Genomic DNA, 25,079 nt, shown 5'->3' on the forward strand with positions numbered 1-25,079 from the left:
CCCGGTGGCCCTTCCTGGCAAGCTGTGTTTATGGTGTATGTGTGTGCTTGTGCATGTGTGTGTGGTGGCTCTGCCCTGGATGTGTTACAATGCACATGTGAATTGCATCCATGGATGCATGCGGGTGTGTGTGTGTGTGTGTGTGTGAACGGCATTGACATGATTGTGTGTGATCAGGATAGCCGCAGGGGTCGTTTTGTTTTTCTTTGTGAGAGGATTCAGGGATTGTGGCATTTGTTCTCTTTCCTTTCTCTGGTGACATGATTTATAACTTCTTGTTAAAATGTCACTCACTAAGGCTGGACTGTAAAATGTCCCTGAGTGGGAGCTTGCTGTGTGAACAATAGTGCACAGCGGTGTGATAAACCCATAAAGCACACATGCGGGAATGCATGGATGCAGGGTGGGTTGAGATAATGTTGAGCTCTCTGACGGCCCCCTCCGGACACAATTTGTTTCAATACAATATAAAATTGGGCTGGATTTTGACAGCCTTGTGGCTTGGATCAATATCCCAGTCATCTATGAGAGGAAACACTATTGCTCTTGTACAACAAGAGGATATGCTATCCTGATAATGATTGCACTTGTTTAGAGGAAGCAGAAGAAGCTAATGTTCAATAAAGCACATTAGAGGAGAATCCTGTTCGTGACGGGACCAAATGTTGCCTCTCTGAATGCTACTGAAAAAAGCGATTGGGGCTCAGTTCCGGTTGCATTTTGGTAAAATACCAAGATTGATTAGGCTCTGAGACAAAAAAATCCCTTAACAAATCTTTAATTCACAGTCTGTCTTAGATGGTCTCTTCTGCCCTAGTCTGAAACTGGTGACGTATGCAAACACATAAAAACTCAGCGGCGCTTATGACTGACTGAACATAGCCGACCAACTTAACTTGACCAAAAGAAACTCACAAGTCCCCTGCTTATATTTATCAACTGTACATAATGTTAAAGTATGAAATTGTGGCAGATGACTTGACAAGGACTAAGGCGCCTCCTGAGTGAACCGCCGGTGTTACACCATATACTGTATGGATTCTGTGACCTGTAGCAGTGCTATAACGATTTTGCCTTCACACAATGTTAACTGCATTGTGCATGTAGAAAAATCTGTGAATTATTTAGTAGATATTTGCAAAAATAATACTAATATTATTTCCACCTCATTTACATTACTTCTGCATCTGCAGCACAACCCAGCAAAGGCCATTTTCCATCGCAGAAAAAACAAAAATGAATCCGGTAAAGGTTAACAAATGTCACTGAGCAGTGACAAAACATCTGGTGAAAGCCCTACACCCTTCTAGGCAAAATTAAATCCCCCAAAAATGCCTGTGACAGTTTTCTGTAGCTCCAGATTATGCCATCAAATTGCTCGTTTGGTCTGACCAACACCCTAGAAGATTTTCAGTTTACTATCATACAAGATAGTGTTTCACAAACCTTTAGACTTGTTACCTCTTAATATAAAGCAGTGACCCCTCATTGGTGAAGTCAGGAGTCTACAAGTTACACATTGGGGCCTCTAGACTTGTAATATTGATAATTTTTCATTCAGTTCAATCTGGATTGTTGACAAAAAGCAACAATTTAAGATGAGGATTCTGTATCTCAGTTTTATTTCATATTTCATTCCATGATGCATCTCATGAACGCCTCAGATTCATCCTGAAAATATATAAGATGCATAGAAATATCATGACATCCAAGGCAGTCATAAGTGGCAGCAAGCTTAAAAGCCTTTATTCCATTAAGCTTTAGGCAGTTCCTCTTACATTTAGTCACGTTGCTGCTATAAACCAAAGCTTTCACCACAACTTGTTGTTGTTGTTGTTGAACGCTGTGATCTCTTCCCCAAAACATGACCAGCAGAAATAAAACCAAAACACCCTGAAGGCACTCTTTCACTCTGTTTTTGTCCGGTGTACAAAAGAGTATAAATTTAGGTTTCTTCCACACAAAAAGTCGATATGAACAGTTTCAGCGTTGAAGGTTGCATCCCAGATTTGATTTACAAGAGAGAAAGAGTGCTTGAATGGGTTTTTGTTTGGGAGCTGAATTAAACATAAAACTGAAAATATGGGAAACAATGATTAATTCATTGCTTCTCTGTAAATGAAGAGTAGTACTCTAGTTTGCGTTTTAAACAATAAAAATACTTGACACCACTGCAACAACGTAGAGGGCGTCTGACCTAAATCTGCGCCATCAAAAATCATTTTTCAAGACCTTATGGATCACGTCAATGTAAGTACAGAGAGGAGACGGGATCGGATTCAGCTGCTAAAGCCCTGCAAGTTGTTGAGCAGTGCTGGGGTTCCTTTAAGCCTGATAACGCTCCCCTCTTGATAAAACGCCTTCTGCTTGCCATTTGTTATATTATCAGCTGAACTATAATGCATCATGAGGCGGCGGGCTTCTGAGCAAGTGGGTCCCAAATGTCAGGCCTGGGTTGAATCAACAGCGTCAGAGTGATGGATGCATCATTTCCTCAAGCTGACTGGTTGTCTGTCGCCATCATTCGGGGGCCCAGAGGCCGAAGGTCAGGTCAAACCAAGGGCCTGCCCCCCACAAAGCAATGTGATGTGGCTGCATTTATTTTTAACTGCACGAAGGGTTTACAGAACATAATTTGATGTGTCGTTGAAAATTAAGCTTGGGATGGATTGGTGAAATTAAATATGAAAACAGAGGTTAACGTTTGACACTTTGGAGAAATGAGCATATTAGCTTTCTAGCCAAGAATTAGATGAGAAGTCACTGGCCCGTACGATAAACGTGCGAGCCAGGAAACATTTAGCTTAGCTTAGCATGTTTTATTTACTCTGGTCAAAATACAAAGCGAAAATTTTAGCTGGGTCGAACGCTCATGTCTGTGTTTGTGTGTGTGTGTGTGTGTGTGTGTAACGTGTAAAACAAATCGAGAATGAGAAAGTATGTTTATTTCTTCTAAATATGGAGCTACAGCTAATTAACTTTGCTTAACATAAAGACTGGAAACAGTTAGTCTTTTCAAATGATGCACCCAGAGGTATTTCCTAAAATGTCTTTAAAATACTAATTCTACTCTTACTATTAACCACAATAAAACAATATTAATATTGTGTAATGTATACATACTTATTGCCTCATTCTGTCTTTTAAACAAACTGTATTAAATACCCATTGCTCTCACTGCCTCTGGTAAACAATCAAACATTTTAATAGGCTCTTAAGAATGTGCCAAAACATATCACCATTTCAATTATGTTTCTCCCACATATTTCCCCTCAACCTCATCAGAGACATTAAGAAGCTATAGCGTCTTCCCACTCCCTCCACATTACTCACACCTTCTCTATACACACGACAGGGTGGCTGCTAGTCCTGTTTATTTGTCATGATTAACAATGCAATATTTCAGGGCAATGGAGCATTTTGAGTTGAGCAAAAGCTTTCATCGAGCAATACCGGGCGCTCATAACTTCTGTCTGTAATGGATGTAGCACATCCATTTAAAATCCCTGGTGATGAAAATTACCGAGACTGAAAATGAGCTTAAGCTATTTTTACAAGGGGCCAGATTGCTGCCTGTTGGTTTTATTGTGATGCCTCTGGAAATTAAAACATCCATATAGTGGCATGCAGGAAGCATGGACTAAATCAATAAAAAAGTTCCCCACCTTTGGACATTTTCAGCCTTTATTATTTGATAGCATCATGCAGCCCACCTGCTCCAGCCGGTCTCATGAGTTCTTGTATTATAGAGATTCTAACTCGTGCTGGTTTATGATTTCCTTTTCCTCCACATCACATATGAAACAAATCATACGACTTCATGTTGGATATAATATTTATAGCTCGCAGCGCGGTAAAAATTCATTAGCTACAGAATGATGGGACGACGATGAGACAAGGCTGTAGCGGATGATGGATCAGGCCGGATGCAGTAGTACCACTTGTCAGATGGATGGGGGAATGACATGTTAGGGCTGCTGAGCTGAGCAACGGCAATGGAGAGGTGGCTCAGGGGGGCTCTGTCTGAACCCAACGCAAATGCGCGAAGGGAAGGATGAAGCTCAACAGATGTGTTTGTCTCAGTCCAGTACCCTGATAGGAAGTAAGCCCATATTGGAGGATTCTGCATCTCATGATTTACTTCCATTAAGATGATTCATGTACATGGTACATTTTCTAAATAAGGTGGTGTTTGATAAAGTAACCACAATAGGGGCCAAACAACTTCCCAGGGGCCCCTGAACACGTAGCTACGACAAAAGCAGCATGTTCGACTTCCATGCACGTGACTGGAGTTAACCTTAACCACGATTCTTCCATAAACTTAACCAAATGTTTTTGTTGCTTAATCTTACCAACAATCCTTTCTTGACTTTAGCTATATTGTAGATGTACATACACATACATATACAAGATAAGATAATCCTTTATTACTCCCACAGCGGGAAACATTTGCAGGATTACAGCAGCATAGTGGATAGTGCAAACGAACAAAAAAGAGATATAAGAAGAAAAACAAGATCAAGTATCAACAAGTATAATAAATATGTAATCACACAGTAAAGGTATAATAAATAAGTAAAAAACGGCAAATTCCCACCTCAATACCTAGTAGCATTGCAGGGAAAATGCCAGTATTGATGTGTTGTGAATGAAAGCAGTAACATTGCAAGCACGTAAAGGGTTAGCATCCATTAATGTCGCATTACCGCTATCAGCTGGACTGTCCCTCGCCCCATCTATTCCGACATTGACATGTGAGAAAAGACGTTTGATGGAGATGTTCCTGAATGTGAAAATCATTAGCGGAGTTTATCCTAGTGACTTTACAGTGCGGCTCATTGATGTGTTAAGAATAGTTATGGTCAACAATAGGGATGGGTATCGTTTTGTTTTTTTCCGATACCGGTGCTAAAACGATACTTTTAAAACGATACCGGTGCCTAAACGGTGCCTGAACAGATACTTTTTTTATTGCCAAGTCAAATTTAACAATATATTTAACTGTTTAAAGTATACTATACATATTAGTGCTGGGCAACGATTACAATTTTTAATCGCATGGAATTTTTGCGATTAATCTCATTGTTATGGCAAAGTTCAATAATTAATTCAAAGGTAGTGTATTGTGCACTTTTATTTTAAAAGTACTGCTATATGAACAAAAGTGCAATAACATTTGGTTTGCAAACACTTTAAACAAATAAGGTTCTTTTTAACAGCAGTATTCCCTTTACACAGTAGCAGTTATATCTCTTCACTATCTGTGCTCAGTGTGTGACGTCATGTGAAACGTTCCACTGCTGTGCAACAGGAATAACATGTTTCAGCACCAAAATGCGTGTGTTGTGTTTTCATGAGTCAGAGCATGTGAATGCAGCTCTACTGTTCATCAATATAATGCTGTAACTCATGTGATGATGGTTACCCAGCGATCAAAGAATAAAGACACACTTACGCACAATGTAGGTGTATTTTCCCTTTAACTCACGAGATGCAGGTAGCATGTTTTATACTTAATGTGAATTTAATTCATACTTTGTTGGCATCTTATTCTGAAAATCGGATGTTCCTCTGAAGAAACCGGATGTTGTCTCACGTTAAATCTTTCCGCTAACTTTCAAAGTCCTTCGCTCGCTCCCGATCTGTGCCATTTGAATGCGTTTACCGTGAATTTCAGCGTATAGGTCACTAACATCTAAGTGTCTGCTGAGTTGACCACGGAGACCTGAGTGTCTGCTAACTTTACCGCAGCGATGTCCAGTAGTCTCCATTCCTCCACCGCTGCCAGTGAGCAACGGACTTTCAAAATAAAAACAGCCACACTTTTGACCATTTACCTTTCGGCATTTTCTCTGTTAAAAGGTTGATGGCTAGCTAGCTGCTGTAGCTATACAAACGGTAGCTATCGTTACCTGCTGCCAGGACGGAGTCATCAGAGTAGTGTTAAAAAAAAGTATTTCAATCGGCTCAGGCACCGAAAAGAAGCACCGAAATCTGCGTTGCGTTTCGGTCCGGTAGGTATCGGTCGTATAGGTACCGGTTCCATATTGGCACCGGGTTTCGGTACCCAACCCTAGTCAACAATGGAGCTCTAGGGCACAGAGAAATACTAAATATATAATATATTTAGTATATAATCAGGCTTTAGCTACACAGACAATCCATGGTCATTGCTGTTTTTGATCCGTTCATGGTATTCACCGACAGAAAGATGTAGAATACCACCCATGTCCTGGACAGAAGTTGTCTTGTTGTTGTTGTTGAGGAGTCAGGATATAAATAAGCAAGTTTAATGCCTTTTTTTATTTACTTCCTTAGGATGGAGAAGTAGATTTCCCACCAGTCACATAGCTGATGCTTTTTCATTTGGGTAAACAAGACAAATCTAAAGCGTCTCATGGGCAAAAGAACTGAGACATGATTTTTACAAAAAGATCTGGCTAAGCACAGTTTGAAATACTCATTTATACTTCATATGAAGCACATGCAGCACAAATTAAGTTCAAAGTAACATAACTTTTCTAAATTAATCATAATTCTAAATCTTGTTTCCTACATTACTGATGCAAAAGACTAATAGAAGATGGAAAACCTTAATAACTTAGATGTAGTTTGCTGTTTTTGACATTTATTGTAGCTGAATTTTAAAATGTAATATGTTTGGTGTCCAAGGATACAAAGGATTCTCATTGATCTTCATTGATATTGTAATATATTGTATTTAATTGTGTTTATTTGATAATATAACACATATTTACCATTAAAATGTTTTCAATTCTGTGTATTTGTTTTACAATAAGTCACATTTTTATCTATCAGATGGTGGTGCAAATTATAGATTTTTTAAATGCAGTTAAATGTTAATCAGTTAATACTTTTTTTAAACATAAAAGGACACAACTTTGAGATAGATGGTTTAATTTAGCGCGATAATGTAGTAAATCAATGTTCAATTTGAGGTTTGCCTTAGTCCTAATGAGTAATGGATTGATTTTGCAGTATAGCTCTCACAAGTAAGGTTAACTGCAGAACATCTACAGCTCCAAATCTTTCTATTTTCTAATGCTTATTTTCTCTCGAGCAGGCGTCTGAAGCTCTGCAATTTATTTCAACATTTGCTCTCTGCAAACAGCCCCCATGAGGAAAGGCAACATGGCTGGCTGAAAGCTGTGCGACAGAGATAGGGGCTCCTGGTCAACAAGCAGGTTAATTGTGTGATAGGACCAGATGCTAATGCTGGACTGAACTCAACAATCACAGCCTCAGGGGAGGCTCCCTCGGGGCCTCTGATTGGCCGCAGAACACACCAATCACATCAAATTGGACACTACAGAAAATGTGTTTTGGCCAAAGTCAATAGACTTTTGTAGTGAGTTTAATATTCCAACTTGAATGGATAGATGACAACAGGGATTGAACCGTTTGGAGGATTAGACGATGTGTAGGGTGAGAGAGAATGCACTTTGATTAACTTCACACTTGTGGAGGAGATAACAGCTTTCTGAAAGTGTCTCCGAGGTGGATTATTGAGTGTGAGCGCTGGCACATTGTATGAACCCTCTGAGGTCAATTAGCGAACTCAGGTCATTACGCGATGAGACAGTGGGAGAGAAAAGGAACAGAGTATATACTGTAGGCCTTTAGGGTGACGAAATATTGATTTAAAACAAGTTGATTTAAAAAAATGTCAATATAAAGCAGTCAGAACGACACATTTGATTCTGGTTAGTTGAAGACTAACATGAAACGGAGGTTAAGAATGTCCTTTATTAGGAATCATTACATTTTAGGACTAAAAAAAGTCTTCATTAAAGAGATACACAATAAAGACTACTGACGTAATCAGTGTCATCAATTACAAAAATATATCGATTTTGCATTACGTGCTGCGGTGCATAATAAGAATGGCTGAGCATGCATTCCCCGTAGAACTAACTGCAGCTAAAAAACCTCACCCACAGTCGTATAACGTGTGGAAGTATTTCAGACTCACAACAATGTGGGGCTCTGTAAACTCTTTATATTGGAAATGGCTTATCACAGCAGTACGACTGCCATGAACGAACCAAAGGTGAAAGCAGCCTGGAGCGCGTCGTCAAGCGGCAGGAAGATAGCGCCATGTCCTGTTTATTTTTTGTCCCCACTAAAGCATGATATTCGCATTAGGATTAGCAACACGTGGAACATGTTTCTGTCAGTAGTCGTCACATCAAATTAAGCACCCATGTTAAAAGTAATTTCTGCATTGCGGCTGTTAGGATAAAGCAACGTTAAGCCATGCATCATCTAACTTGGTCATTCGCATGTTTTATAAGTTATTATTACTTTAACGGCTTTGTATTAGTGAGAAAATGGCTTTAACTCATGTTACAGATATATATATATATTAATATATATAGATATAGAAATATCTACAGCTATAGATGTAGATAGATATCCTGACGCAAATATGCAAATTTCGCCTGATTCACGTGGGTCGCGAAAGCCTATCAGCGTTGCGATTTCATACGGTCTATAAACAATAACAACGTTTGGTTTCCCGGGGTATCTGGTACTTCCACAACATGTACAAAGCAGCAACAGGTTATTTCGGCCACGACTGATGAAACGTTCTCTACATGGAGGTAACGTGAATAAACTCAAATGATCCCAAAGTCAATCTAGCGTGAGTAACGCAATGCAAACATTTGCTTGGCGTTTCCTGCGAACAAAGCATTAGACAGAGCCAGGGAAGCTAAGTTCAGGCTATAAACATGTGAAGACACAAAACCAGGCTGTAAAGGCCGACTAGTTGGTGTGATGACGTTTTGAAGTCTCATTCAGCCACATCTTAGCAACCACCAGTTCTAAGACACGTAAAGCAATTCGAATGATGGGTAGCTACTGACGCCTTTTATATCGTAAAACAAAACCTTAAACTATCGTAGACCTTATTTCGGACATCTAACCAAAAAACTAGAAGACAAAGATGGACAGAAACAGGAAGTGCAAAAAAGCTAAATCATTTACGGGTTTTAGGACTCATTCCTGCAGCACTCTAGTTCATCAATATTTTAATTCATTGGGTTGAGTAAAGTTCAATATGGTTATTACTTTGCATTACAGCAACAAAATCTGTCCTTCTGGGTGCCTCCATCCTTCCGCTGTCACTGAGTTTGAACATTTTCAACATGACAGTTTTGTGGACAATCTCTGTCGCCCATTTTGACAAAAGCGTTGGCAAAAACACCAACTTGCTCTAAAAGACAGCTTTAGTTTTGAACATATTTTCACTTGGCAGTATATCTTGGCCTTGCAGGTGGGAGCTTTCAACCAGACTGAATGGTTGAGCTGATAAACATGAGCAAGAAAACTTTCATCCTCCCAAACTGTTGCATTTGACGTAGTACCCAATACCCTTTTTTCGCTTAAGGCTGCTGAGTTCACATAAAAAAAATTATCTATTGAGTCTTTAAAAGGTTCTGTCTCTTTTATCTTTGTTGGCAACACAGCTGGGTAATCTGAGTGGAAGTTTACTCTATAATGAAATAGAACTTTTAGTAAGCTGGAAGAAACATTGTTATTCATCCCTGCTACTTTTCAGTGTTTACTCACTATTTTAATCATTAAAACTTGTTTACAGCCCCTTTTTCTACACAGATGAACTTTAATTTAAAGCAATCAATGATGAGTAATTAGATGCAAAATATTCTGGACAGAATAATTACTTACACATGCTTTTGAGCCTAATTTAGATAAATCCTCAATACATATAACATATTTTGTGGTGTGGTGTAAAAGTCTAATGTTTCTCTCCATGGATTCCAATTCCTCTTCACACCTCCGTCTGATCTGCTGCCGTCTAAACTCCTCTTTGCATGTGGTGGGGCTTTAGGATTTGGGGATCTGGGGGATTATGGGATTTTATGATTGCTCTGAAAAAGACACCATGGGAAACAGAAATCCAAAAATGGCTGGGTTACCCACATCAAGATTAGAGCGCATTATATCCCCCTTTAGGGAAAGAAGACAGTGCATCGCTGACAGCTTTGAAACAAGTGTGTTCTGGAAACGTTTACAATTAAATGAGATTGTAGTAAAAGCCTTCTTTATTCTGAAAGCAGTTGTGTAAAGTCAATGCTTTTTTCCAATTTCATAAAATGTCATTGCTCGTTGTCTAAATACTTTTCCAGAGCCAGTTTAATTTTCTCTGGAAATTGTAACTATTAATAAGTCAACTGCACATGATCCTCTTACACTTAAATGTTGAAGGCTGCAATTACTTTTACATTTGCAATTTATCCATTACCACCGTTGCACAAATGTGCTCGAAGGAAAAGAAAGTATATCTGTGTATGCTTTGGGAAGATATTAATATGTTAAAAATGTTAATGTCACAAGGAATAAAAATCACAGAAAGTTATTTGGACTTTCTCGTCAGAAATTGTTGCTCGCCCACATTTGCATGATTTTTGGAGCCCTTTTCTTTTCCCTGTAGAAATATCGGACGTCATGTGTGACACGCAGAGAGCATGAGTAATTGTGGGCTACAGGGCAGAGACGGCACCAGCACTCACCACCGTCCTAAGACATTGGCCTTAAGGTAGATGAAGCAGACAGTGCACGCCAAAGCAGTGGTTTTATTCCTATTGATCATTGAGAGGCCGTTAGGGACTGTATGGAAATTATTAGGGTTCATTCAGCAGAAGAATTCTGGCCTCGCATGGCACATGCAACAATAACAGTTGCAGAATTACCATTGACGTTTAATGTAATTTTTCTTTCACACAGAAGTAAATTAAAGCAGGCTACCCCTTTCTAGCCGATGACAACAGATGTTGTCTTCTGAAGCTAGCTAGCAAAAGCTAATGCTAACACTGATAGTCTGTGACTTGGCAGAAAACTCTGTCACCAGTAAACTTTTTTATTGTTTTAAGCTATTTTGTTCCCACAAATGGGCTTTTCCGTCTTTGTTATGAGGACACTGGGTGCAGCGCCTTTTCTCTAGGCGGCCGCATGCAGCTGCATTCACTCTCTCCTCATTGAGAACAATTAAAAAGAGATGCTGGTGCTCGGAAAAAAACTATTTGGACACAAGCCATAGAGTACATAACATTTTGGATGGCGAGGAACTTCCCTTCAAGTGAATGAAAAACAAAACTGAAGTATAATGTGTGGCCCTCCTAGCTCTTTCACCAGCTCAGCACTTTGGCCCCTGTCTGCAAATTTGCAAAATGAAGTTAAAAATCTTCTTGAACACTGAATTCATTGTTGTAATGGGCAGCTTTTATCAGCTTAGACTCTGGACCACCCCATATTCTGCCCCCAGGTAGCTCAGGTCATCCTCACAACTCCTCTCAGTGCTTCACTCATGACTCAAAACCAAAGATGATGGGTTTTGTCAAAGCTCTATTAGCACTTTTAAATCCAACTTAAAAGGTATTTTAAAAGCTGTACAACACTGCACACACTGACCTCAATTCTTGTGGTCTTTCTGACTTGATTTTATTGACAAACATTATTTTTTTATGTTATTTGTGTGTAGTGTCTATGTTTTTTATGGTATATCTTTGTATTATGTCTTTTCCTTTTACTGTGTTATTGTCCTGTCCTTGTTTGGCCTGCCAAGGGACTGCAGATGCAAATTAGCTTAAGCTATAATCTGGTACAGTGCATCAAATGGAGACATTTATGTTTAAACTGTACATGGTCCCTTTTAAATAAATTTGATTAAAAAAAAAAAAAAAAAAAAGTCTTAACTTATATATCTGTTATCTATATCCTCTTCGGTTTTAGTCAGTTGTTTTTATTTCTATTTCTCTTAACTTCCCATCTGTTGTATCTCTATATTATTGTTTTATTTTCCATCTCTCTAATTATTATACCTGTACAGAGGCAGATCCTAACCCATTTGGCTCAACTGGAAAGCACTTTAGGTCACTCCTTGTTTTTATACTGTACCTAAAAAATTGAATTAGCAATTGTCTCAACTTAATGAAAACATATACAGTAGCAACATGGTGAATTCTATTCTCTTCATGACTCACTTTTGTTTTGGTACATTTCACATTAATTCTTCTCACGGATGAAGGTTGGAATGACTGTTGGTTGGGGCAACGAGTACCCAGTTATACCGTTTAACATCTTTGATTGATTTCAAGAAATCTACAAACAATAAAAGACAAATTACATAATCCTCCACTCTAATAATTTCCCTACAGTTCCTTATACAATATGACAATGAAACCACAGCCTTCATCTTAGAGTATCAAAGCCTATAAAGTGTGTGCTTGAGTAAAACTCAACACAAACAGCATTTTGACGTCTCTATGTAAGTAAGTAAGTAAGTAAAATATAATTATAACGTGCTTTTCACAGACAGTCACAAAGTGCTTAACATGAGTAGAATTACAAACATGAAAAGCACAATGTGACCATATAAGGGCCAATAATTTACATTCAAATACACACAAATAGAAAGTACAAATGTAAAACATGGTTTAAAAGCAGGCCTAGGACACGAGTTGTTACCCAAACGCCAGTCTTGTGTCTTGAGCTGATTTTCTGAATGAGTTCACAGACACAGTAGGGGTGCAGGCGGAGCATTCCACAGCTTTGGTGCTAAGATGTACCATCTTCAGTAGAATGGATTTTTTTTCTACCCAAGATAAATCAATTCATAACAGCAAACAGAGAGAGTGCATATCCTCTCTAATGACCGGGTTACTATGGAAACCAGGTTAGATTTAATAGCCCATGACGAAAAAAAAAAGAAAAGTCCCCAGGCTTCGCTTTGCTCTTCGCCTCGACTTCAAAACAAACCTTGATTCAATTTGTGCACCCTGAGAAACACCTGATAATGTCGAGCCCAGCCGCATTGTGGTGAGACTAGCAGCGTGAAGGAGTAACTTCATAACTGAATCAAACAGAGAGCCAATTGAAACATACAAAGCGGCAGCGGGGCGAGTAGAGCCACCGGTTGCTTGCTGCAGAACTGTATGTGGTTGTGGGAAAGGGTAAGCGTGCCACAACGTTTTTTAAAGCGCTGGAGCTGTCTCTGCATCCACGCAAGGCACCCAGCTCAGAGGTCAATACCTGGACGTTTTTATTTTTAGAAATTGAAACGCGTCTTTCTCGCAGCGGTGCCTCACTTCCTTGCCCTTTGCACCTGGCCCTAAAACCCACCTGGAGGAGTCAGCCTGCGAAGAATGGATTGTTAAAGGGGTTTTTCAACATGAAAAGGAACCAAAAATACCCTTCTGATTGACTGCAGGATAGTGGTAGTCCACACTCATGGCGTGGGTGTGATCATTAATAGTGTGCTAAACCCTGAGGTCAGTCGAGTCTCACGCTGTCAGATCCAGAGGGAGTAATATGTTCACACAGCTCTGCTCCATTACCCATCTGTCTGGAGAGGAAGAACAATGGCTTCTCAATAACTCTCTGTTTCCCTTACATTCATGCCTCTCGTGTTCTGTCTCACTATCTCTGCATCATTAGCTTTCTGCATACAGTATGTTTCGCCTTCGCAACACTAGAAGGTAGGAAAAAGACTGAGATATTAACACTTCTATTTTTGCAGTCATTATGGTAGAAATAATGTAGGCATCGCAGTGCTGGAGTTCTCTCATTAACCTTATCACACCAGACTAGACTGATGACAGCGGTTGATATTATTTTAGAAACCATCATGAGGCAGAAATACTAATCATGGTTTATACTTCTTTTTATACTTTTATCAATTAAGGCAAAAGTAAAAAAAAAAAAAAAAGTGACTGCTCACACTCATTTTAGTGCTACTTTTGGGCAGAGGTTGAATGACTGCGAGCTTCCCTTCACGCACAAATACTGCACGAGGTGAAAGAGACACATGCATGCTGCCGATTTTCTAAAAACAACAGGAAGCTGGTTACTGGCCCACTGATTTGACCCGTTTACCAACACAATCAGCAGTTGGCTCTGCAGCAGATGCTGTGACACAGAATCATAGTACTTTAAAAACCCTTAGCGCCCGCTTGCCGCAATTTACCTTCAAATTTGCACTGCTTCTCTGAGTCATAACTCAACGTACTCTTTTGGTGGACGTCATTATCCCAATTTCCATTGCGAACAAACATTCATAAATCTGCTTAGGAATATTAGAAAAGCTGCTACTTGTTATTTTAGGACTACTAGCCTGAGATCACATGTCAAAATTTCCTTCAGTATTAAAATAATCAAGTGATAGTTTTCTGTATATTCCTGGATATATTAGGAACAGAAACTGCTAACAGCTAATTTAATCATTGTTTAAGCTACGTCGCTCTCAGCATAACCCACTGAATTCATTGCAACATTATACTCTCTGTTTCAATCCCTTAAAGTATTAGGGTTATAGTTATAGCATATTAATCTACCAAATAGAAGGAAGACAAAGAATTGTCTTGAATTTGTCTGGGGGGGACCCCTAGTGTCAAACTTTGAAAAACCGCCGTTTCAGTGGATTCTTTACTTGGAGCGGTGCCGCTGAAGTGTAAAAAGCCAAACAAGCCAAAGTCATACACTCAAATACACATTTTTGGCCTGTCAACGGATTTTGTAGCGAAAGATTGTCACCACGGGCATTCGTATTTCAGTACCACAGCGCAGGATCTACTTCAATTTGCCGTGACGGCGGATGAAGACTCTGCGAGCGACAGTCCAGTCAAGAGGAAGCTTTGTGGGGAGCTGTGTGAAATTTCAGATGACATAGAGAGGCCAGAGCTGTGGACAGCTGAGAAATCCTCCTCAGGCATAAATCCTCCAGACATGAAATCCTGTCCACCGCTTGGCTAAGCTATAAATTCCTCTCGGTGGACACTCCATTTAGTTTGAATTTTTAAACATCAAAGCTCTTAAATCGTGGGGACAAAAGGTGGTAAATGATAGTCTTTCTGTAATATTTTGATGAACTATAATTTAGAGACAAAAGCAATGAATGGTTGTCAGACAACTATTATTGTAAGTGAGTTATTTAGAATTTTAAGATAATTTGACATCAAAAACTAGGAGGTAGAATTATTGTTATACTTCTGCTTCACTACATTTCAAAGGCAAATAGTGTATGTTTTGCTTATAATAATATCAGTGGCAATAGTGGCGCCATTGAGTACTTTTACTTTTGATCACCCTTTTTTGTGAAATATTATATATAAAATGATACATACTTCATACTTCATTTGGCCTCAAGCTGGATTTAAATAAAACCATCTGAGAGGTTTAGAGGAGAAATGTCTCTTTGGTGAACAACTCATAGACATTTGAAATATGACGAGGGACCTCAACGAGACCTTTTTGGCAAGGTGTCATAAGACAGAACTACTGATTTAATCTTTTAAGCGATGCGATTAAATATTTTAATCTAATTTTAAAGCAAAGCAGTTTAAGTGGAGAATTGTAATCCTTTACCTGGTTTTCCACATATGTAATAAATCACGTTTTCTCTACAAACCTAACCCCACCTGCAGGTTTCAGCGCTTGTCGATGCTCATATTTTGCTGAAGTGAGTTAAGCTTGAGCCGAGTAAATATTAGAAAAGAGCTAATTCAATGTGCCCTGAAGCAGCTTCCTGCTATCTCTGGAGTGTTCTGTGCAGACAGGAGTTGAGGCATCCTCTGAGAGGCCACAGAGCTGCTGCTCAGTGTGAGTTACTGTAGATAAATTCGAGCAATCAGGGTGCGTGGAAATGAAATGCTCCCAAAAAATGTAAGAGAATTGAATTGAATCCCGGCCGGAAAGCGTGTCAAATGTGCCACGTATCGGGTGGGGATATACAAAGACTTTAAATTAAAAAAAGGAGCAACTCTGGCAGGTTTTGCAAAATGCAAAACCCAGAGATACAGGGCTGTATTTGTTTCTTTTCCCCTTCGGTCCCTGTGGAGAGTGCTTGTCAGCATTCTTGGTTCGTCACCAGGTCTTTGTAAGCTGCTCTTTCCCCAGGAAGCATAATCAAAATGCTGGAAAATAAATAAGGTTGACTGTGCCCTGTTCCTGTTATCTGTTTCATGGTAAAAAAAAATCCATAAAGGAAGGTGCCTGACACCTTGGTTTTATTCCCGTGTATTCTTTGGCTAAATCAAATCGATTACGTGTTTTTTGTTCTTAGTATTTGCCAGACTATAATTACTTTTCCCTCTAATGTCATGGAAAATCATCTTCGTCTGTGTGCATGAGTGCATAGTCACATTTCAGTTCGGTTTACATAAATATGATTTCCTTATCCCTGGGCTGAACTGAAGACTAATGGAAGTTACTCAAATATTTATGAAACACATCTCCCAGTATACTTGTCTCGCTGTCCTTATATAGAACCCACCGATATATAGCACCATACGAATCATGTCCTAACAGACCGTCTCTCTCTTTCTCTCCTCTCTCACCCTTGTTATCACCATCTGTTTGTCCATATTGTGTGATCCTCTATTTCGGGTTCCTGTGGCTCGCCACCAGGCGCTTCTTTTGGCCTCTTCCTCGGTGTGTTTGTGGTCTGCGGCCTGGCTCTGCTGGGCCTTCTTACATTCATCTCTTGGAAGCTGTGCCGTGTGCCTCGGCGAACCAAGGCCCATTTCCCCAGTCCGTCCCTCGCCCCGGCCTGTGACCCAGAGGACCGCCCGCTCCAGTCGCCTCTCCGTCTGCCCAGCCCCCAGCAGCCACCGGTGGTCACCATGGCGACAGAGAAGGTGAAGGACCCCATGGGTTCAATGGGTTTCCTGGAGGCAGCTGTAAAGATAAGCCATACATCTCCCGACATCCCCACCGATGTGCAGCTCTCCATGAGGGAGCACTTCCTGCGCCGCACGCAACGCATGCAGAGGCAAACCACTGAGCCGGCTTCCTCCACTCGGTTAGTCATATACATGCATTTAAGACTCTGTGCTGAGGTTATTGGTGTGTAAATATGCTTAGAGATACATATATGCATGCTGACATGGACAGAGTTTATGACACAAAGACATGCGGTACAAAAAGGTCCATTAATCCAAAATCAAATAAAGAAAAAATATGCAAATGAAAAAGCGCCTCACTGCTCGGACATTTTGAAGTAAGTAGGCACGAAATACATTTAATGCACCACTAATGAGGGTAGAAATCTGACATCTCAGCAATATGGTATCAAAAAAGTTAATTATATTAAATATTGTAGATTGTGGGTGCCTCATAGGCATCTCTTTGTAAGTCATAATGGTAAGGCTAATTATATGGGATGAGAATTAATAGAACAGAGGGGAGAAAAAAACTATTTTGCTGTAGTAATACTAGCAGAACTGCACGTTTTCATCATGTTAATAAGTGGACATCTGGAGTCCATTCTGCTTAATATGCAGCTAGACTTTAAAAAAAGCACACTTATTTGTCCTTAGAATAAAGCAGAAAAATTGAAATTTAGGGTCCTGACACAGCAAAGCATTGGTCATCCCCTGGTGCTCTTGCTATTATTTCATACATTTAGGACAGTTTTATCTTCACATTGTTCTCAATCGGTATTCCAAGCATATAACAGCAGTTCAACACTGTCATGAGAATAGTACGCTAGTTGTCTAGGAAAATTGTTTTCATCCATTTAAAAGAAAACAATATGAACACCAGCCACAGGCCACTCGTTTTTTTCCCATCCACACAGGAAATAACTTAGCAAGCCGTTAGCTGTTGTCTTTGATCGATTGCAACTTTAGTGGAAGAAGTCAGGTGATAGAGGTGACACAATCCATCACCCTTTGTCAGTGCTAGCTCTTAGAGGTCAGCTTGGTGTGTCTAGGCATTTGCATTCAAAACCTCCTTCCCTCGAATTTCAAAACCTCCAAGTTGAGGGTTTTCCTGCTCGTCTTCAAAACATCCCACAAGTCATTCCCTGCCTCTCACTCTTCCTTTCTTTCTTCTTTTCTGTCCCTGCAGGCACAATTCCTTCAAAAGACACCTGCCCAGGCAGATGCAGGTATGCAGTCTAGACCTGGGAAATGACTACGTAGTCGACGATGAAAAGTCAACCAGCATCGGCCGTATTCAGCCAGAGCTCTACCAACAGAAGGCCCCGGAATCAGAGGATTCATCCAAGAATGGCAGCAGCAAAAACTGTGGCAGGATTAACTTCTCTCTCAAGTACGACTACGAAAACGAGGCCCTCATAGTCAACATCCTCAGGGCAGCAGACCTACCTGCCAAGGACTTATGTGGCACTTCTGACCCTTACGTGAAGGTCTACCTGCTGCCCGACCGCAAGAAGTTCCAGACCCGCGTCCACCGGAAGACGCTCAACCCCACATTCGATGAGAGCTTCCAGTTTCCCGTGCCTTACGATGAGCTAGCAATCAGGAAGCTCCATATGAGCGTCTTTGACTTTGACCGGTTTTCAAGGCATGATATGATCGGTGAGGTGGTGCTGGACAACTTGTTTGAGACATCGGACCTCTCCAGGGAGACGAACATATGGAGGGAAATCCAATATGCCACCAGTGTAAGAATATATTCCCCTTTTCTATTTCTTCTAGATTCCCTATCAAATGACTAATTGTTACAATCTACAGTATGTGAGACCAGGGTCAAAGCAACTTATGAGTACACTGCGGTCATGTCCACTGGAATTTTTTTTTATATTAGCGTATTACTTTACAATTTGTTGCAAAAAATACAATTTTGACCGAGTCCTGGGATTTAAAAATACATTTTCTGCAACTTACTTTTTGCTCATAATAGAATTACACAAGGTAATGCGGCTTTTCTCTCTTTTTAGTCCACATTGTTAAAGACACAGCCGTCTTGTTTGAATAAACTTTATCTGGCATGTCACAGGACAAAAGTGACATTAGGTATACGGTGCATGTAGAATATACATTCTACAATTAAAACTTGTAGTACTTTACAGATTGATTCCAGTTCTTCTAGACTAAATGGTTGATACTTTTGTAACGGCCACTGAAAGCAGCGTTTGGACAGTTTGGTATTTTTCTTACTTTGAAATTCTAGTTGTCCCTCTGTGTGCTATTTTGGTGCTCATGTTTAATCTGTACAATATAAGTTTTTGGTGGAAATTGGATCCTATACATTGTGTTGAGAATAGACATCTCAGAACTAAGTCTGCTTCTGGCTCAAAGACACTCTGTTGTGCTCCTGCCAATTTATAACATAAAATGTGTGTGAAAGAAGAGTAGAGATGACAAAAAGTAAGAAAATGATGGCTGGTAGTGGGTTATTTGAGGCTTACCTTAAGTTGGCATCAGCAGCTGGCTCAAGCACAGGTCTTGAGTGGTTAACCCAAGGGGGGTTCTGTTGTTCTGTTGTTTGTAGTTTGTCCAAAAAGAAAGCCTCAAGGCAGTCGGCTTGACAGCAGGCTTTCAGTCCCACAGTAGCTCCACAAAGCTACCAGCTAGCCAACAAAAACAAAAGGAAAGTGATGTTAGTTTAATGTCTTTTGTTGAGCCATTTGTTGTCAAGCTTTACTGTGAATAGCCCAACTGTTTCAGAGCAATGAAACCATGGTTGTGACTTGCTGAGAGTGTATCTATTGATCGCCACACCCACAAGCTACATTAAATGTTAACTAGCTCTTGCTAGATTCATGCGCTGTTGTACATGAATCATAATAGCAAGTGCACTTGTTATTATGTCACTTTTAGGCCAATAACTGAATAATCTGCATTCCCTCACATTCATTTTTTTTTCCTGTCGTTATGCACCATTGGCATTATGGAATACATTTTTCAAGAAAATATAATTTAACAATGAATTTATTACATAAAATGCCAACAATAAAAAAAAAGATTTTTAGACCTTTGTTCGACAAACATTTTCTGAGAGCTGTAAGGGGTGAATTGGGGTAGTTTAAATCCTGTCTACAGCCCTGTAATGTGCAGTAAACATCAAATGTATTATCAAAAATCAGATACATACTTCCATTTTTTATTCTACAAAATAAAATAGTCACTTATTAAAATACAGAAAGGAACTGGCTGTTCTCACGAGGCGTTAACATCTCAAACACGAAAGGATAATTATTTTAGCTTTGTTAATGATGTCCAGCGGTCATTTTCAGAAACAAAGTGTTCTCTCTGGTACCATGTTAGGCACCTTACAGCCCTCATCACGTTATCACCTCCACAGAGTCCTTTAATCTGAGAGTTTCCCCTCCTCCAGTGGTTGAACTTGAGCTTCATCAAGGGTTGTTCAATAATATCAACATTATTGCTTAGGACGCAGAAAAGCAGACAGCCATCTCCTTGGCACACAAACTTTATTGAACCTCCAAATGATTTTATGACAAAATCTCTTGCTGACATTAAATTCAAGATTGGCAACATAGAGGATGCACAGATGGCAGGGTTCAGCAGAAACAAAAAAACTAACAGGAAGTGGAGTGTGATGGAAGTCTTGCGGAAGATAAAGATGCTGCTTTACAAACACTGATAACTCTCAGTGAGTGGAAGAGACTTGAGTATTTAGCAGAGGGAGAGATGGTGAATTAAAAGAGCCAGCAGCTTTCCTCAGTTCATAGATCAAGGAGAGATAATCATCAATTACCTAGCATTACCAAGCTAAAGAGTCCGGAGGAGAACAGTTTACTTATTGACTTCAGATTTCTCACACGTGTTCGATCTTAATAAATTATTTCGGGGAAGGTTTTAACAAGCTAATCAGTGGCTTGAATGGAGGCGATTATTGCTGAAAAACCAAACCAAGACATAGTTATTCTTGAGCAGATTAATGTTTACTGTCTTCCATATGCAGTTTTGTATGACCTGATGGCGGTGCTCGATGAAAAGTCAGGAGATAACCAATAATGTCTGTACCAAATTGCATTACAATCCATCCAGTTGTCAAGACATTTCACTCAAAACTACAAATAATGATGCCTGCTAACATTGGCTAATTAGCACTAAACACAAAGTACAACTGAGGCTGATAGAAGTATCATTTTGCAAGCAATCAAGTCATAAACCAAAGCTTTGGGAATTTTCTTTATTTTGACCTGATGATGCCGCTAGATGTGGACTTAAGATGTCACCAAATTTATAACAATTCCTCCAGAGGGGGACATGATCGTCCAGGTACCAGATTTCAAGGCAAGCTATCCAATAGTCAAGATCCAAGTAATACCCAAAAATGTCACCCTCATGATGGCGCTAGAGTGAAATTTATGGCATCACCAGAATCATTAGGATACATCTTGGACAAATGTCTGTAGGAAATTTTGTTCCAATCCATCTGTAAAATAGTAAGATATTTCATTGGATAAGTTTGGCGCTATGAGGAAAAGTGAATCTGCATACTTCATCCTCTGGGGACCATCAATCCGTCCAAATTGTTTTTATTTTATATATAATTATAGATGTTGATATTTCTGTCTGGATCAAAGTGGTGGAGTGGCCCGACGACCAATCGACAGACTAACATCATTGGAGCTGCTAGCGTGGCTAAACTATGATTATTGCAAGAACAGATGATACGGACTGGCACCAAAACAGCCTGTGTTTCTACAAGGACAATCAAAGCGTCACTTCGTACTTTTACAACACTTGACATTTCCGCTGCGCTCTCACATTATGGCTGAACCTTCACACCCTTCAAACGAAATCCCTCACTTCCACAGCAGAGAAAGCCAAATTGCAGCGTGTATGTGTGAGGAGACGTTAAGACTGCAGCGCTCAGACAGGCGTGTCGGAATTTGCCAATCAGTCGGGTTCGCGCCAAGCTCATTCATAGTGATTAGGGGTCTGTGCGACCTTAATTCTGTTGGATGGGGCTAAGAACTCACATGCTCAGTAGGGACTCACACATTACTGTCTGAGCTAATATTTTAGTGGGCAGGCTGTGCTTGTCTCAAAAGTCATTTTCGAGTATATAAAACATTCTTACATGTTGATTTAATTCTCCCAAAAAATATTTGAGGATTCACTCAATATGTGGGTTACATTATGTTAAAGTGCTGAGTTATAAATTGAATTTACTCTCTATTTATGTCATTTTCTGTTGATGAAATCCACTCGGCTGGCGAGTTAAGAGTTGCTCAGGAGGTCGGCCAGAAGTTCAGAATGAAACCAATTTGTTTCAAGGAGACACTAACGCTCAATAACCTCAAGGACTTTAAGTGAAGCCCATTTGTTCAGCTTCCTTTTCTCACTTAAACTGCTCTATAGTGCTGATGGTAAGACCTGTGGGACCTTTCACTTTGATTTATTTTCTTAACAAAGGCAACACTCTTATTTCAGATTTATATTTCTTTGTACAATTTTTACAATTAAGTCATCAAGAAATCCAAGTCAGAAGAACAATCTCTTTTCTGTGCAAAAACTATGGAGTGAGAGTTGGGAGGTGATTAGCTTAGCATAGCATAAAGACTGGAAGCAGGGGTACACAGCTAGCCCGGCTCCCTCAAAGGCTAAAGTGCAACTGAAATTAAATTGCATTTGTCTAGAAAAGAAAAAGAAAGAAAAACAAGCAGCCACCAAAGGTAGAAAATTCACTTTTATATGTTTTGGTTTTATGATGGCACCAGATAGTTCAGCATTAGATGGAGAACTTATTTCGATACAGCCAATAAAATCTTGGCTAGAGCAGTAACATCAGTGTTAGGCAGAGCAGACGGTCCCACTGAGCCACACAGCAGCCTGCTACACAAGACAGCAGGGACAGGCTTTTAACAACAACACACATTAGCTTTCCTGCTTCAGTATCCTTCTTATCCAACTTACAAACATGAACATAATTCCTGTGCTGCACCGTAGCTTACTGAACGAGCGGCCAAACAAACATCCACCAGAGAACAGAACTAAAGTGAAGGCTAGACAGCTAATTAGCTGCTCAGCAACAACACTTTAAATAGCATGTAAATGCACCTTTAAATGTCACTTTGGCCCATTTAAATGCTGGTGTGGCCCTCACTCTGAGTGCTGGTTCTCCAGCTGCCTGCTAGCTGCTGTCAATCAAACCCAGACGCTGACACGCCCCTCCAGTCGGCAGAGAAGAAACGGAGCACATCTGATGTTTTCTCAAAGATCTTTTTTGAATAGTAAAAACAACACATTTAAAAAGCATGAAGACATTGCTTTTGACTACAAAAAGGATGTACTAACTGTGAATTCCGCACCTCTAAAACTCATTTGTGAATCCTCTGTGACGTTGAATCTTAATCACAAACGGAAATGAAAAAACGACCTTTGCTTATTAGCGGTGTTGCACCATGATTATAAAAAAAGATCTTTCTCACCCCACCGATTGCGGCAAAATGTCTTTGAACTGAGAGCTTTTAACATCTCCATGGTCAACACATCTTCTTGTCAAAATTTCTGCAGAGAAAGTGTATTTTAACCAAAATGACCTTAAGATTTCTTATTGTCCTGGGTTCTAAAATGACAGCAAAACAACTCATTCTCTAAGTTGCAGCACTGTGGTTCACAACAAAAATGATCGATTTGTCTTTCAACAAAACTGTGCCTGCTCTAAAAACTAAGCCGCAGTTACTAAACAACAAACTCATAATGCAATTATTTTTCAAACCAAAAATGCCTCGAGAAGTTGCATCATTTAGCTTTAGACACCTCTGTGTGAAGTTTGTGCTCTAATTAGCCAGTTTAGTAGTCTCAGCTGTGAGAATGTAGTTGTATTACTTAACAAAAGAACACCATGAAATGTACCATGTTTTTGCAATTTCACCATCATTTTGAGCAGGATAACAGATTACCCAGTAGAACATTATGTTATGTTATTTGTTTGTTAGTCTTCACTGACTGACATTTAGTTTACAGCTTTAGTTACTTTGCAGATTTAGATTATTAAAACAAAATATAAACCAATTAATAATGTATAATATATTATTAAAGGTTAAGCTCCCCAGCTGTAAATAAAGTAGTTAAAATCATTAGCCCGAGATTTACAAGCTTTATCGTTAAAGTGACAAGCGCAGGAATGCATTACTAATTATAATCCAGTAATATAATAATTCTACAGAATGAATACTTTGACTTTTGGTACTTTAAGTAAGTGTTTGAATGCAAAACCTTTTGTAGTTTCACACGATAGTGTTCTATAATACTACTACAATGCAAAATATCAGAGTACTTAACCACTGGTCTTCACTTTCTGTTTGCTCTATCGTTACAAAAAGCAGACTTTAGGCAAAATACAGAATTAATCCCGGAAACATACCTTAAGGATGATTATTGTGCATTACTCTGGATCAAAGCGTCTGTGTTGAATGTAAATGTGAAACTGAAAGAGATTTCTTTGCTTGTGTGTGTGTTTTTCACAGGAAAGTGTTGATCTTGGGGAGGTCATGTTCTCACTATGCTACCTGCCCACCGCAGGCAGACTCACACTTACTGTCATCAAGTGCAGGAACCTCAAGGCCATGGACATCACTGGATACTCAGGTGTGTGTGTGTGTTTAACTGTATGTGCTTGTTCGTGCATTAGTGTGATTCACTTACAGCTGCAGTGGCTCAACATGTATCAATTGAATATCCAATTGTAAGCGTGTCAGATAATGTGCAGAAACAGAGTCGCCTCTACAGCGGTGTGCTGTTTATTTCAGCAGTTATTAATAATCAACACTTGTAATATTAAGAAATTGTCAGCAAAGAGTTGCAGGCAGTCGGTTTTTCATTCCACTTTTCAGGCAATACTGATATCACTTGTAAAAGGTTACATTTATTGTGCATTAAATGCCAGGGTTCAGGTGTAATTCAGAGTGAATGTGGCGTTTTATACTCACGTGTTTAATGGCGATTTAAATGAGAGACCCAATTTTAATCCCTTGAGTTTTTAGGGGTTTAGCCGTGTGCCATTATTGTAATCTGTGCATTATAAAACCGTAGCTATCAAATTGTGCCTTCCAGCATATTAGGCTGCAAAGCAAGCACTCTTGTTTGTCGTTTATAGATTTAGGGCAGCTAACATCTGACTAAAACGTGGCATAATGGATCATACGAGGCGATTTGTTACTGACGGATGAAGATTGAAATCAGCATTCATCAGGAAGCTTTCTCAGTCATGCTGTTTAAGCTATCTATGTCCTCTCGCCCTCTGTGTTTACACAAGCCGTTGACTCATCTACTTTTATGGACATTACCGATGCCAGGTCCTCAAGGGTT

At 39.6% G+C, this 25,079-nt stretch overlaps 1 protein-coding gene across 1 annotated transcript in view; it reads left to right on the top strand.

Annotated features, from left to right (window-relative positions):
* The window catches only part of syt6a (synaptotagmin VIa), a gene marked incomplete at its 5' end in the record, with an annotated part of 55,192 nt that overhangs the window by 26,838 nt on the left and 3,275 nt on the right, over positions 1-25,079 (top strand). The window contains 3 exons of the mRNA XM_079181950.1: positions 16,450-16,843; positions 17,893-18,451; positions 24,239-24,359. Coding sequence (XP_079038076.1) covers positions 16,450-16,843; positions 17,893-18,451; positions 24,239-24,359 — 1,074 coding nt within the window. The remainder of the gene's footprint in view (positions 1-16,449; positions 16,844-17,892; positions 18,452-24,238; positions 24,360-25,079) is intronic.

The sequence above is a fragment of the Pholis gunnellus genome (genome assembly GCF_910591455.1).
Source record: "Pholis gunnellus genome assembly, chromosome: 2".
NCBI classification, from domain to species: domain Eukaryota; kingdom Metazoa; phylum Chordata; class Actinopteri; order Perciformes; family Pholidae; genus Pholis; species Pholis gunnellus.